Source organism: Fistularia commersonii, chromosome 21 (genome assembly GCF_037954325.1).
Source record: "Fistularia commersonii isolate RoL2024-O1a breed Wild chromosome 21, RoL_Fcom_v1.0, whole genome shotgun sequence".
Lineage (NCBI taxonomy): Eukaryota > Metazoa > Chordata > Actinopteri > Syngnathiformes > Fistulariidae > Fistularia > Fistularia commersonii.
This window is the reverse complement of record NC_141304.1, coordinates 12,910,357-12,923,651: the sequence shown is the minus strand read 5'-3', so window position 1 is coordinate 12,923,651 and position 13,295 is coordinate 12,910,357. Positions and strand designations below refer to the sequence as shown.

General features: G+C 42.7%; 1 protein-coding gene across 5 annotated transcripts in view; it reads right to left on the bottom strand.

The window, feature by feature from the left end:
* adamts9 (ADAM metallopeptidase with thrombospondin type 1 motif, 9) overlaps positions 1-13,295 on the bottom strand; it is a 37,754-nt gene that overhangs the window by 759 nt on the left and 23,700 nt on the right. The window contains exons 24-29 of one of the 5 annotated variants that reach the window (XR_015107763.1): positions 13,069-13,176; positions 12,804-12,971; positions 9,108-9,186; positions 8,938-9,034; positions 6,333-6,494; positions 4,668-4,728 (exon numbers count right to left, since the gene is read on the bottom strand). Coding sequence is in view for 3 of the 5 variants with exons in the window: in XM_086168180.1 (XP_086024306.1) it covers positions 4,540-4,728; positions 6,333-6,494; positions 8,938-9,186; positions 12,804-12,971; positions 13,069-13,176 (876 nt within the window). In the remaining 2 variants the exon portion in view is untranslated. Of the gene's footprint in view, positions 1-1,804; positions 4,729-6,332; positions 6,495-8,937; positions 9,187-12,803; positions 12,972-13,068; positions 13,177-13,295 lie in introns of those variants that run through there. The other 4 variants (XR_015107764.1, XM_086168179.1, XM_086168181.1 and 1 more) reach the window with 4 other exon arrangements.

Sequence of the window (13,295 nt, the reverse complement as noted above, 5' to 3'; positions counted from 1 at the left end):
TTGAACGAGTACGTGGCCCAGCGTGCGGTGCTGTGCTGACCAGCGAGAGACTGTACTGGACAGGAACACGCTGTGACCTCTCACCTCATTCAAGGAGGGCTCATCAATGGAGGGGCTAATAAAATGCTTAGTCCCCATTTCAGCGAGGGCACCCTTCATGTCCCAGTTTGATTAATAATGTGTAACAGTCAGTGTGTGGCGGCTGAGAGCCGTGGCGGGGGATTAATTTGTGCCCAAGTACGCGATAAATAAATAAAGCGGGCGACGTGCTCTCGTCTCTCTGCGTGGATTCCTGCCACCAAACGTCAATCGGATCCGTCCAATAGAGAATCGCAGTGGCGGTTTCACAAATAGTTAGCAAACACCAAGCAAGTGGATGACGTAATACATCGGATTTGTTTCTTTTTTTATCCAAACAAATGAAATATAACACTACTGCAGTGGAGGTAAGGTGTTTAATGGACATGGACACAACACAACACGTCTGTTTCGGTCGCACGCGGATCACGCTAAAGCCCAAAATGCACGCTTACTGTCAAAGCTGGACATTCCAGTCAAGGTTCAGATCGTTACAGGTAGGTATTTACAGTCTGAGGCAGTCGTTTTTCAGCTTTTATACAACCCCCCCCCTTTTTTTTCTTTCTTTTTTTTTTTTTTTACAAGGGCTTTCCTGCTGTTTTGCCATGCTGAAATGCCCTCACAATACCTTGGGAATCAGTACAAGTGGGTCAAATTAAAACACCATGTGTTTTATCAGTAAATTAAGCCCCCCTTCCCTCCTGTACGCAGGCTTCATTAGCTTTGCCCAAAACTTCTCCGGCGTTGTGTAATTATCCAAAGCAGCGCACCAATACAAACAGCGCTCTCACATACTTGACCTTGACATTTCCCTAAGCTATCATGCAATGAAAAACTGCATTTTTTCGTATTTATTTTTCAACAGAAATCCAAGATTGCAAAGCCGCTACCCCGATCACAGCAATTTCCCAGAAGTCTGCTTTGCCGGGCTGAACCGGGAAGGGGCCCCATTCCAGATCAAACGTGACCATTGACCCCGCCAGTACGCGCCATTGTCTTGCTCGCGGCCCTCTTCATTCGAGTCACTGTCACCGGCCCCCACGTTTGTACGCCGTCATCAACCCGCATTAGATGAGAGCAAAAGGGGCCTGACAGAGAGGGACGCAGGGGGGTGGCGAGGGGGGGGGGGGGGTGGCGGTCGGGTTGGCAACTTCATAGCAGAACGCAGCGTGCCAGGCTTCCCGGAACAGCGAGGGAAGGTATTAAAAGCGAGTGAACGCGGTAAATGAGCCGAAGGTACGCCGAGGTATTGTCACACAGGACGTAAAAGAGCTTCGAGCTGCCGCGGCAGACGGTAAGAGCTCGATCAGCTCGGAGAGGTCAGCAGAGGCCCTGACCGCGTAAAATAACAAGGAGATTGCTCAGTGATTTGTGCATTTTCATTCAGGAAAAACACCCCGTCGAACAGAGCCGTCAGAGGGGGGGGGGGGGGGGAGAGACCTGCCTCGCAAAGCCGTTCGCCGGGCGTTTTTTTTTCTCCGCAGGTCTTTTCGCCGAAACAATAAAAACGTCTCCACAGACAAACTACGGTCGTCTCCGCCCACGGTCGGAGGAGTACCGTGATTTCGAACGAACGGCGCCGCGTTTGAGCTTTTTCCACAACTACTTTCGGCGTTTGGCCGTCGGGGTCCTATCCTCTGTGCGTGTGTCACTGTCGCCGGGAGTCACACACACACACACACACGAAAAAAAAAAAGTTCAAATAACGAAAAAAAGCCTTGAATAGTACCTCTACTTCACTTTAATCGTAACCTTTTTTTTTTTCTGAAAGCGAACAGAAAATCCAACAAATCCATAAAAAAATTAAATATTGACATTACATTATAATGAAGTAACAATAAATACAAGTAATTACATAAATATACAGAAATCTTCTTGAAACACAGACTAATACTGCCATTTATGAATAGGAGACACACAATATACTTATTTCAAGAGCCTGTTGATATGGTGTTAGTGCCGAACTGCTATTTACACCGAGAAGTTGAGCGCACGAAGTCAAACTGCGCGGACACGGGAATTATATGAAGCGGAAGTACAAGAGGGATTCACGTGCTAATATCGTGTACGACTTTCAATGATTCGACCTGCATTAAACTTGATGCCGCCTTGCGATCGCACATGTGGGAATCATTACATGCAATAGCTCTCTTTAGTAAATGATGTGCAGCATAAAAACGAAGCCACTGCTGTGTTAACAGGCCCTTAAAATAAGGTGTGATGTCAGTACAGACATTTATGACCAGGAGGAGTCAACTGGGTGGGCTGCAGGCAAAAGTTGCCCCTAACCACAGATTTGGGATCATTGCTCACTGTCCACAACGGGATGGTAAGTATTGCGAGGTGGGAGATGACATACGCGCGCGCACACACACACCCACACACACACACGCACGCACACACACACACACGCACACACCCTGGATCTGTGTTTAGGGCCATCATCTGCACTGGGTAGCCTCAACAACTCATGCTTAATCTTAGCCAGCCAAAATCCCTCCAGTGCAAGGGAGAGAAAGATACGGCAGGGGGGCAATCATAACAGAGACTGAGGTAGACACATTTGGTTGGCTCAGAGTAAGAGCTCTGGATACAAAACACTATTAACTCCCCCTGTGGTCACAGGTATCATGTGTTCAAAATACAACATTTTAATAGGCCATTGTCTTAAAGGTTAAGAAAGTTGTTTGATGGACATTCAGAGACACATCAACATTATGTAACCAAATCTGTGACACACTTTGCACTGCTTAAGTATATGATGAGTCCACAAAGTGCTCATGTAATGAAATGAAGAGGCAAAAAAAAAAAAAAAAAAACAATGTGCCACAACACACACCTACCCGTTCCAAACATTTGATGGTTCGTTTATGATATTTGTATCTTATAACTCCCTTGTTTGGCCAAAAGCACCACTGTAGTGTAGGTTATCATAGTTTCATGGCTAGCTGAGTTGTGTTTTGTTCCAAGTGAGGTATTGTTGAGCATAGCATATTTAGCAACTCCAAGTACTTACTGTACAAAGCAAACATTAACTAACAAAATATAAATATACTCATATCAAGCACCTTTGAAGCAGAGAGCTTTTAACCTACTGTTTTGGCCACACTAATGAAATCTGGGTCAAAACCCTCTGCAAAACTGGAATACAATGGCTATTAGTTCTAATTACCACAAACTCAGTGAGACACTTTATTTCACAGTGCTGGTACAGCGGCTGCTTCCCGGTATTTCCTATGGAACTCCAAGTCCGCTCTGTCTCACACACCTCCGCCGGGGCAAATAGCATGACGCGCCCATTTACGGGCCGTGCGTCCGCGAATCGCTTCTTCCTCGGCACGGGAGATCCGAGAGATCCTGATTTTTTCATTTTTTTTAATTTAATTTTTCTGAAATTTTTTTGGCGTGTACGGGGCAAACGAACTGCATGGAAAAACGCGACCCCCCCCCTCCGACCCACCACCCCCTTCTTCTTCTTTGCCCCTTGGCAGAGGCGACTGAGCCGGAGGGGGCGAATTCTGTACATCAGCTGTAAAATAAAGTGTCTAAATAAGATTAATAACTTCTCTAACAAAAGCACATGTGCCTTCAGACAAATTGAATTCTTGATACAATAGCCATTTCAAAGATGTATATAGTACAAAGTATATATAGTACACAGCCCAAATATAGTCCCATGTAAGTCGGTGCTCGGGGATGATCGCGCCGTGTCGTTTAGCACCGCATATTAAGAGATTTATGGGCCATTCTTTGGATAACAATGAACAAGGCATCGTACTGTATATTCCTGATATACAAAACATTCATCAGTATTTGCATATGAACAACGATTGGCTAAGTGTGCGAATACAAAGAGCTAAGACACAAAATAAATCATTTTTTTTTTCTTAAAGTTAATGCTATATACAAAAGATAAAAAGGAAACAAAATCTTAATAAATTATCTTTTTTTTTTTAAAACAATATTTTACAAAGCTAACTTTGATTGTGATACAAAGTGATCCTGATTTTTTTTTTCTTTCTTCTTCTTCTTCAGTACTAACACAAGGCTCAACAACAGTTTTATGGTAACTAAAGTTGACAAAAAAAAAAAAAAAAAAAAAAAAAAAAATAGAAGTTCTTCTGGTCACAGCTGTCACTGAAGTATTTTGTGGTGATGTACTCTTTCTGGCAAAAAAATTACAGGGATCATATCTTTTGCCGTGTAAGTGCAGCAGAAATCAACTTTCCGATATATCTTGAGGAAACGTTGCTCGCAATCGCAGACACCAGAGAGGGAGCGGAAAGGTGGAAGGGGTTAATGTGGAGGAACAGGGGCACAGTATATTTTCTCCGGTGCAGCAGAGGCACGGCAGACCCCCCAACCCCACCCCCTTTCAGAATGATATTCAAAGAGTAACGCTGAAGGTTTTTTTTTTTTTTTGAAAAAAATGTGAGGTTAAAAAAGGTATAGAGTATCTTTCTATGAGCGTACCGAACTCCATGGGTCTGCGCTCCAGTGGGGGCTAGACGGGCACGGCTGAGTATTGCACTGCTCACGATCTGGCGGCTTGTCATGGATCTCACAGCTCAGATCATTGAAACGCTCACCATTTGGACGCTGACATACCACCAGCCTTGTCTTTATCCCACCTCCACATGGCTTGGTGCACTGCGAGGGGGGGGGGGGGGGGGGGAGCAGGAGGAGAGGGTGGGGTTCAAAGGTGGAAGTTCACCGTGAAAAAACAACACGTGCATATAAAGTGGGACGGAGCTGCGGCCGCTTTCCATCCTTTGCACTTGATCCTCCTGTCAGACCCATGCTGATGTTGTCATAAACTAATGGCTCATAAATTGAATTCATGTGCAGTAAATCAAAAGATATTCAAGTTTCCATATCATAGGTCAGCTCATTTCAAGCAGAATAGACTTTAAAAACCTGCTTTCGCAGAGGAAAACATCGGTTTATGTGCATAAATGACTAACCTGAGTTGGAAATTCATATCAAATTGACCCTGAAATATACTGCTCAAAGTTATAAAGGGAAGACTTAAACAACACAAAAATACCAAGTTTGCCCGCACATAAAAATGCTCATCATTACATTGATAAATGGACCGCAGCTGGTCCATTTTGCTTTTTTATCCGGCCTGCCAAACTATTTTCTTTTGATATTTAAATGAGTATTTTCAATCAATATCTATTTTTTTTTTCTATTGTGATTGGATGATTACATACAAAATAATGTCGGTACATTTATGTAATCATTCATGATTTTAAAATTGAAATAAAATGCTAAAAAATGTCAATATTAAGATTAGATTTTTTTCATTTCAAAATAATTGCCCACCCCTGTTATGCACTGTGAATATATACTGCTCAAAAAAATAAAGGGAACACTCAAACAACACAATGATACCTAGTTGGCCCGTGCATAAAAATGCTCCTTATTACATTGATAATATATTTGGATCCATCGTGATGCTCGTCACAAGATACTTTATATACCAGACCCGGGCGTTTTACAGCCCGTGGGCCGCAGACAATCCATTTTGTATTTTTATCCGGCCTGCCAAACTATTTTCTTTGAATATTTTAACAAGTGTTTTCAATCAATATTGATTGTTTTTTTCTAATTTTGTATGGATGATTAATACAAAATAATGTTGGTACATTTATATGATCATTCACGACTTTAAAGTTGAAATAAAATGCTAAAAAATTAAAATATTTAAATTGCTATTTTCATTTCAAAATAATTGCCCACCCCTGTTCTGTACTGTGAATATATACTGCTAAAAAAATAAAGGGAACACTTTAACAGAACAATGTAAATCCAAGTCAGTCACACTTTTTTGAAATCAAACAGTCCACTTAGGAAGCAAAACTGATTCATTTTGACTTGTTTTAAGGATATTATATCAAATTTGGATCAGCCTGTCGCGTGTTTTTCCACTTTAATTTGGAGTGTGACTCCAAAATCCAGACCTCCACGTGTTCATACATTTGATTTCCATTGATCGCTTCCGTGCGATTTTGTCGTCAGCACATTCAACTACATCGAGAACAAAAGTATTTCATACGAATATTTCATTCATTCAGATCTAGGATGTGTTATTTTAGTGTTCCCTTTATTTTTATTTTTTTTGACCGGTGTATAAAACTGAACCGGATGCCCTCTTTGTCAATCAAAACACTCAGGGGAAAAGGCGCCCGGGACGTCATCTTCTCCATATCCAAACTCCCCAAATGGCGGTAAACTGGTGTGTGTCTCACCTCTCCCCAGTTGCCATAGATCCACTGAGGACACGGCCCTGACTCGCAGGATCGTTGTTCACTGGGCCGGCTGCGATCCTCACAGCTGTTGGCAGGATAGCCGTTCTCGTCCTGGCACACTACCACACGCCGCTGAAAGCCTCCTGCACATGTGCTGGAGCACTGTTGTCAGAGAGAGAGAGAGAGAGAGAGAGAGAGAAAGAGAGAGTGAGAGAGAGAGAGAGAGAGAGAAAAAAAGGGAGGGAGAGGGTGGCCACTGTCAAATATATCCTCACAAACAGAGTACAGGAGGCCCGAATGGATAAACCGCTTAAACTCCGAGATGCAACATTTAGGGTTTGCGACTGCATCTGAAACTACGTACCTTCAATACCGAAGAAGATCTATGATCATCTCGTAGTATCAGTTAAATGGCAAATATAGTTTTTTGATGATCAGTCACTCACTTTATCCATTCATTCATTCATTCATTCATTCTTCATTCATTATCTGCAGGGGTGCTGGAGTCGCTCCCTGTCACCGGACCTGTCGCCAGTTGATACATGACTGTCTCAAAAAAATTTAATATTCTGATAAAGTTCTTTATCTTCTGTAATGCAATTAAAAAAAAACAAAAAAAAAACTTTTTCATGATATTCTAATATTTTGAGATAGGATTTTTGAGTTTACTTAAGATGTAAGCCATAATCAGCAATATTTCAGTTGATTTGTAATGAAGCCAGAATGTATGATATTTTTGTTTTTGTAATTGCATTACAGCAGATAAAGAACTTTATCACAATATTCTAATTTTCTGAGACAGTCCTGTATGGGGACAATAAACCATTTACTCTGTCATTCACAGCTCGAATAAAAACATGCAATTATTCACCCTCTTGTTCGTGTGCTGTATGAAGATAAACAACCAACACGTCATATACGGACATACAACCATTCACGCGTCACATCATTCACATGTCATATAGAAACATACAATCATTCACCCTCATACAGACGCACAAACATTCACACTCTCATTCATGCGTCATATAAAGGCATTGAGACGTTCACTCTCTTGTTTACACGTCTGGGGAATTTTAGGGTCTCTGATAAACCTGCATGTATTTGGACCGTGAACCTGAAGAACCCGGAGGAAGCTCATGCAGACACGGGGGGAGAACATGGAGACTCCACACAGAGAAGCCCCCTGCAGGAATCAAACCAGAAACCTTCTTGCTGTGAGGCGGAAGCGCCGACCACCATATATATATATAAATATATATATATATATGTATATATTGTATATATAAAGCAACTCTATGGGGGGAGGAAGTTGCCTGTGGCTATTGGGTCCCTCTGTCTTGCAGTGTAACATAACAATAGCTGCAGCCATGTCTAAAAAAAACATCCAGACATTGAACATCTGGGTGAGGCTTTTTGAGGATAAAAGTATAGGTTTGCAGACGTTTTTTTTTTTTTTTTTTTTATTCTCGAGAATAATTCTGGAAATCCGGACAGTGGCGAAGCATATTCCAGTGTACTGGAATATGCTGAGTGTGATTGCTGATGTTATTTCTACGTGTAATGCGTAATATGCAATTTATTAGCATTTATTATCAGATTAGGATTGTTTGGGTTTCCACCATTTAATGGGCCTTTTTTTTTTTTAGATTGTTTTTGTCTGTGACAATTACAGTTCCCTCCTTGTTTTGAGTGGCAAATTCACTCAATCCCGTCACCTTTAAAAATATTTCCTCATTGCATTGATAATATATTTAGATCCATTGTGATGCTCATCACAAAATACTTTATGTAGCGGACCCGGGCATTTTACGGGCCACAGCCGGTCCGTTTTTTGTTTTTTTATCCGGCCCGCCAAACTATTTTCTTTGAATATTTTTCAGTACTTTCAATCAATATTGAATTTAGAAACTCCTTTTCTTCAATTTTGTATGGATGATTACATACAAATTAATTTCAGTACATTTATATGATCGTTCATGATTTGAAATAAAATGCTAAAAATCTGAAATATTTAAAGCGTAATTCTCATTTTGCTCAATTTACATGATACCTAGTTGGCCCATGCATAAAAATTAAATAAGAAATGTGGCGGTGCATATATATACTGCTCAAAGAAATAAAGGGAACACTCATTTTGACGTGTTTTAAGGACATTAAATCAATGTCGGATTAACCCGTAGTGTGTATTTCCACCTTGATTTGGAGTGTGATGCCAAATCCAGACCTCCATGGGTTCATACATTTGATTTCCATTGATTCTTGTGTGATTTTGTTGTCAGCACATTCAACTATGTAAAGAACGAAGTATAGCATAAGAATATTTCATTCATCCCGATCTAAGATGTGTTACGTTAGTGTCCCCTTTATTTTATTTTATTTTTTTTTCAACCATACTGTCTCGATGTAACGCCGATTTCGATGTTGAAGGAAGTCTCATTCATTCTAACAACCGATACACGAGGTGAGCAGTGATTGAACCTTATATTGTCGCAAATCACGTTTGCGTGTTTCACATCCGCGCCGGCTCGGTAGCCGCGACATCATCCCGACAAGAGAGAATTATTCCGATTTTTGTTGACTATTTTGTGACGCGATGCCTCACCGCGCCCCAGGGTCCAGTCCGCCATTGGTGGGATTGGGTGCGAGGAATGTTGCTCCTGGAGCTGCTGTTTGGCAAGGACGGGAGAGGTTGGGATTCACTGGAACGGGACGGGCATTGAGACATGGCGCAATCCTGTTCTGTGGTCGGACGATCGTCTGGGTCACACTCACTAGCATTCACTTCTTGGTCACTGAAGTTGACACACAACACCTGCCGTGTGGTCTTCCCCTGGCCACAGGTCACTGAGCACTGGAAAAACATGAAACCGTTATTATACATGTATATTTAATTCATCACCAGGGCCGCTGCTGGATTCTAGATGGTTATTAAGACTCTTGGCAGACATTTTGAATTCAAAAGTGTGACCGTATTTTGCGGACCATACGGCGTTCAATATCAATGAACGGGACTATTTTCATGCACAAGACGCGTCACGAAACATCGGTCGGTTCGGTCGAACTTTATTCATCGGAAACATCGGAAACTTCTGTGCCATTGGTTCATTACTGTTGAATTCTTTGGCGGCTGCTCTATTCTCATGATCTACCGCGTGACCGATAGCCTTGAGTTTGAATTCCGCTTCATAAGCATGTTTCTTAACAGGTGCCATTTTGGGGGTCCTCATACACACAAACATCCAGTTATATTCCGTTGAAGTGCAGTACCTAGTAGTATTACAAAAAGTGGTGGCGGTGCTATAAGTGTGCTATAAACGCTTCTCTGATGGTTTATCATTGCCAGAGATAGCGGACGCCTGAAGTTAGCATGAGATTGGGATACGAGTTGTATTCCAGCGCTACATAATTAGTTATCTTACTTTGTATGACGTTGCAAACCATATTCAACCAAAGACAGGTGTGCCCAATACGTCGATCGCGATCTACCGATCGATCGCAAAGGTAGTGTGTGCAGATCGCGTCGCATTAAAACGTAGACGTCAGCCTATCATCCTCACTTTGAAATTTGTCACTTGACTGACAGTCGGTTTGTCCAATCAGACCTTTACTGACACGGGCGTCACTGAGCATCTTTACATAACGGCGCGCTCTAGCAAGCTAGCGAGTTAGCCTCCAATTTATGTATTCTAAGCTTATAAGAATAAAAACCTGGACCAAGTAAAAAGACAAAAATGTATCACTTCCATACGGGATGGGAGGTGGACTTTTTTACAATGTCATTTTCAAAGTGCGTTTGCCTCACCTGCCGCTCTGCCATTGCTATACCGAAAAAGGATTTGAGGAGCTGCATTTTCAGACCGTCCATAAAAACCACAACACCGACTTCCCTCCGAAAAGTGAGCCGAGAAAGAGAAAGGAGAAGGAACCAGAATCCCAGCTGTCAGGATAGCAGTCATTTTTCTCACAGCTAACTTCAACTGTGCTGCAGACTCCATTCAAGTCATCAGAATAAGATATTTACCAAAAAAGTACTCAGTTGTAGTGTGCCATAAGGGTTCATGCAGTTATGCAAGATCCACAAACATTTATTGTGTTAAGTAAACTCAGTAGATATATAAATAAATATGTATTCAGCATTTTTAGTTGAGGTAGATCATTTTCACATGGTCATTTGAAAAGTAGCTCACAAGGCGAAAAAGTGTGGGCACCCCTGCTTTAACACAACGTTGGGTGGCAACGGTTTGTCGACTTATCGCTTCTTTGCTTGCCGAAGTCGCACTAAAATATTTGACTTATTTTTGAATTCCTACATACTGGATTATAAGGCGCACTGACAATTTTGAGAAATGTAAGGATTTAAAGTGAGCCTTATACTGCGAAAAATACAGTACAGCTTCAATCACTCATATGCAAGAATGGCTTCATTGAGAGAAGTGAATTCATTGCAGTTTTATCATTTTATTTTGACATTAAAAAAACACGTAATCAGGTTAGATGGTTTTTGCTAACATATGATAATCCATATGTACGACAACAACTTAGCCATGGCGTTGCTGTCTGCAGGTTATGGCTTTTCAGGCTTTTCAGGCTTTTCAGGCTTTTGCATTTGACAAAGAAAATATCATTGGTTGCATCTGCACTGCTCGATTATTGGGATTAAATTTTAGAGTTAAATAGTTTTATGGGGACTGTGCAGGAATTCCGCATCAGATTTCCCTGCCAGCATTAAGGTATGTGAATGAAGTTTTCATGTTACGCACAGCCGGGAGGTTCATTTCACGCATATATCGACTGATAATATCTGATATGCAGCAGATATTTCAGTCGGCCTCGACGACAAATTGCAAAACACGGGGATTTGTTAGAAGCCAGTAATGATATCTCGATGAAGGTCTGATCCGTGCAGAAAATAAACACACACTCACTCACACACCGAGCACAACATCCTCAAATAATAACAATAAAATCACCGAGCTGCTCTGAACCCTAGCATGAAGAAATCCTTAAACATTACAACTTGGATCTTTCTTGTTAAGCCTTCTAAATGAGTTTTGATGGATCGCAAATCTTAGATGCGACGCCCGAGCGGCCTGCAGGCTCAGCGATGTCTCTCACTGGGAGACGGGACCTAACTGCCGGCCTGCAGAGGCGTTGAAGTTACCATTTCCAGAACACATGAGGCCAAATTTAACAAACAACTCTTTCTAATATTGCACAAAAAAAACAAAAACAAAAAAAAAACAAACACATTCTACCCTTCTTATGGAAGGATTGTGAAAACGTCTACGGAAAGCGACACCATCTCATCGCTCCACAACACCAAGATGCAGAAATAGTGAGGATCTCTCTGACTGAGTGACGGTGTAGCATTCACAGCCTCACTTTCTGGAAAATAACACAAGCCAGATCTTCTCTCAAGCTATAATAGTGTCCCTCTCAGCTCCTCCCTAGCCGAGTACACTTGCATAAGTTGATCTATTATTCTTATGCAACAGTGGTCTCCTCCAAAACCTGTCCTGGAGATACATTGTCCAGAGGTTTCACCCGCAGCTTGTTATGGATTATATGTGATTACAAATACTGCGAGAGGGGTTGTATATGCATTAGCTACTGCGCAGGAGGGAGAATATAAACATAAAATAGTCCTATTAGTCCACTCAGTCACTGTAAATAAAGTAGGTCACGTTGCTTTGGGTTAAAGAGTGTGTGCGAGTGGCTCGAAAGGGGCTTCTGAATATTTTTTTGGCCTTGGGATGAACTACGTCTTTCCTTCTGAGGGGTCAATGAGTGTCTTTGGCTTGGTGGTAACGCGCACGCATGTCTCTGAGCGCTCTTGTGTCTGCGTGTGCGTGCATGTGTGTGTGTGTGTGTGTGTGTGTGTATGGTGACCAGACCTGCAGTCTACTTGTACTGTATCACCAGGACGCTGATGAGAACCATCTGTAAGGAAGGCTAGAGCCCCTAACTGCAGCCCCTTGCATCTCCCAGCTCAAGAATTGCATGCCTCACTCCAGCGTCTCTCTCTCTCACACACAAACACACACACACACACACACACATGCACAACGCACACAGACATACAAACAAGCTTACTCCTAAAGCCTCATTCCAGCCCACCTTCGGGCCTCCGTACACACCCCGATCCTGGCTCACACACACTTTGACGTAACGTGCGTGACCACCTGAGGAACGGTACTAAGAATCGGGAAAACGAATGAGCCTCAGTGGAAGAGGAACGACAAATGGCGGCATCGATCGCGCGTTATCCTGGTCTGTCACCGTCATTAAATGCGGGTCTGAGAGGAAAATGCTGCCAGATTTAAGAGGAAACGCCATCTATCAGTATTTCTGCACCACCGCGACCCTCCGCTGCTGTGGAAATGTAGTCGAGGCGGCGTAAACGTCTAAGTTTGGTCGCGTGTCTGAAAGTCGCCTCGGATATATCTTGAAAAAGTAATGTTTCCTTACCACCGTCCATTCCAGCACTTTCCACTGTCCGCAGGCAACTACTGAGCACACTTCTCTGGCAGGGGGCTTTGGTAGATGTGCACATGCCGCCTCCTCTGCCACACCTCCTTGGTTGTCACGGCAACTCACATAGCGCATCCGTGTCCCTTTACCGCAGCTGGCGCTGCACTGTTGGGACAGAGGAGTCGGGTTTGAAACGGGCGGGAAGAAGAAGAAGAAGAAGAAGAAAAAAAAAAACCAAACAAACCACCAGCCCGAAACCAACCTGGGTCCACGAACCGAATCGCCACTGGGTTTTGTGGCTCTGATGGGAGGGGACTTTGGTGCCGGGGGGAACCGGGTGGCTGCTGGGGCACTGGGCCATTTCACAGTCCTGCGGAAGGGGGACACACACATATATACGATTCTTGCAATGAAAACTGTGTGAAGGCCGTCGCACACGACGACGGGACAACTGGTTACCGACCCCCCGAGTGTATTCCTACGGTTCTA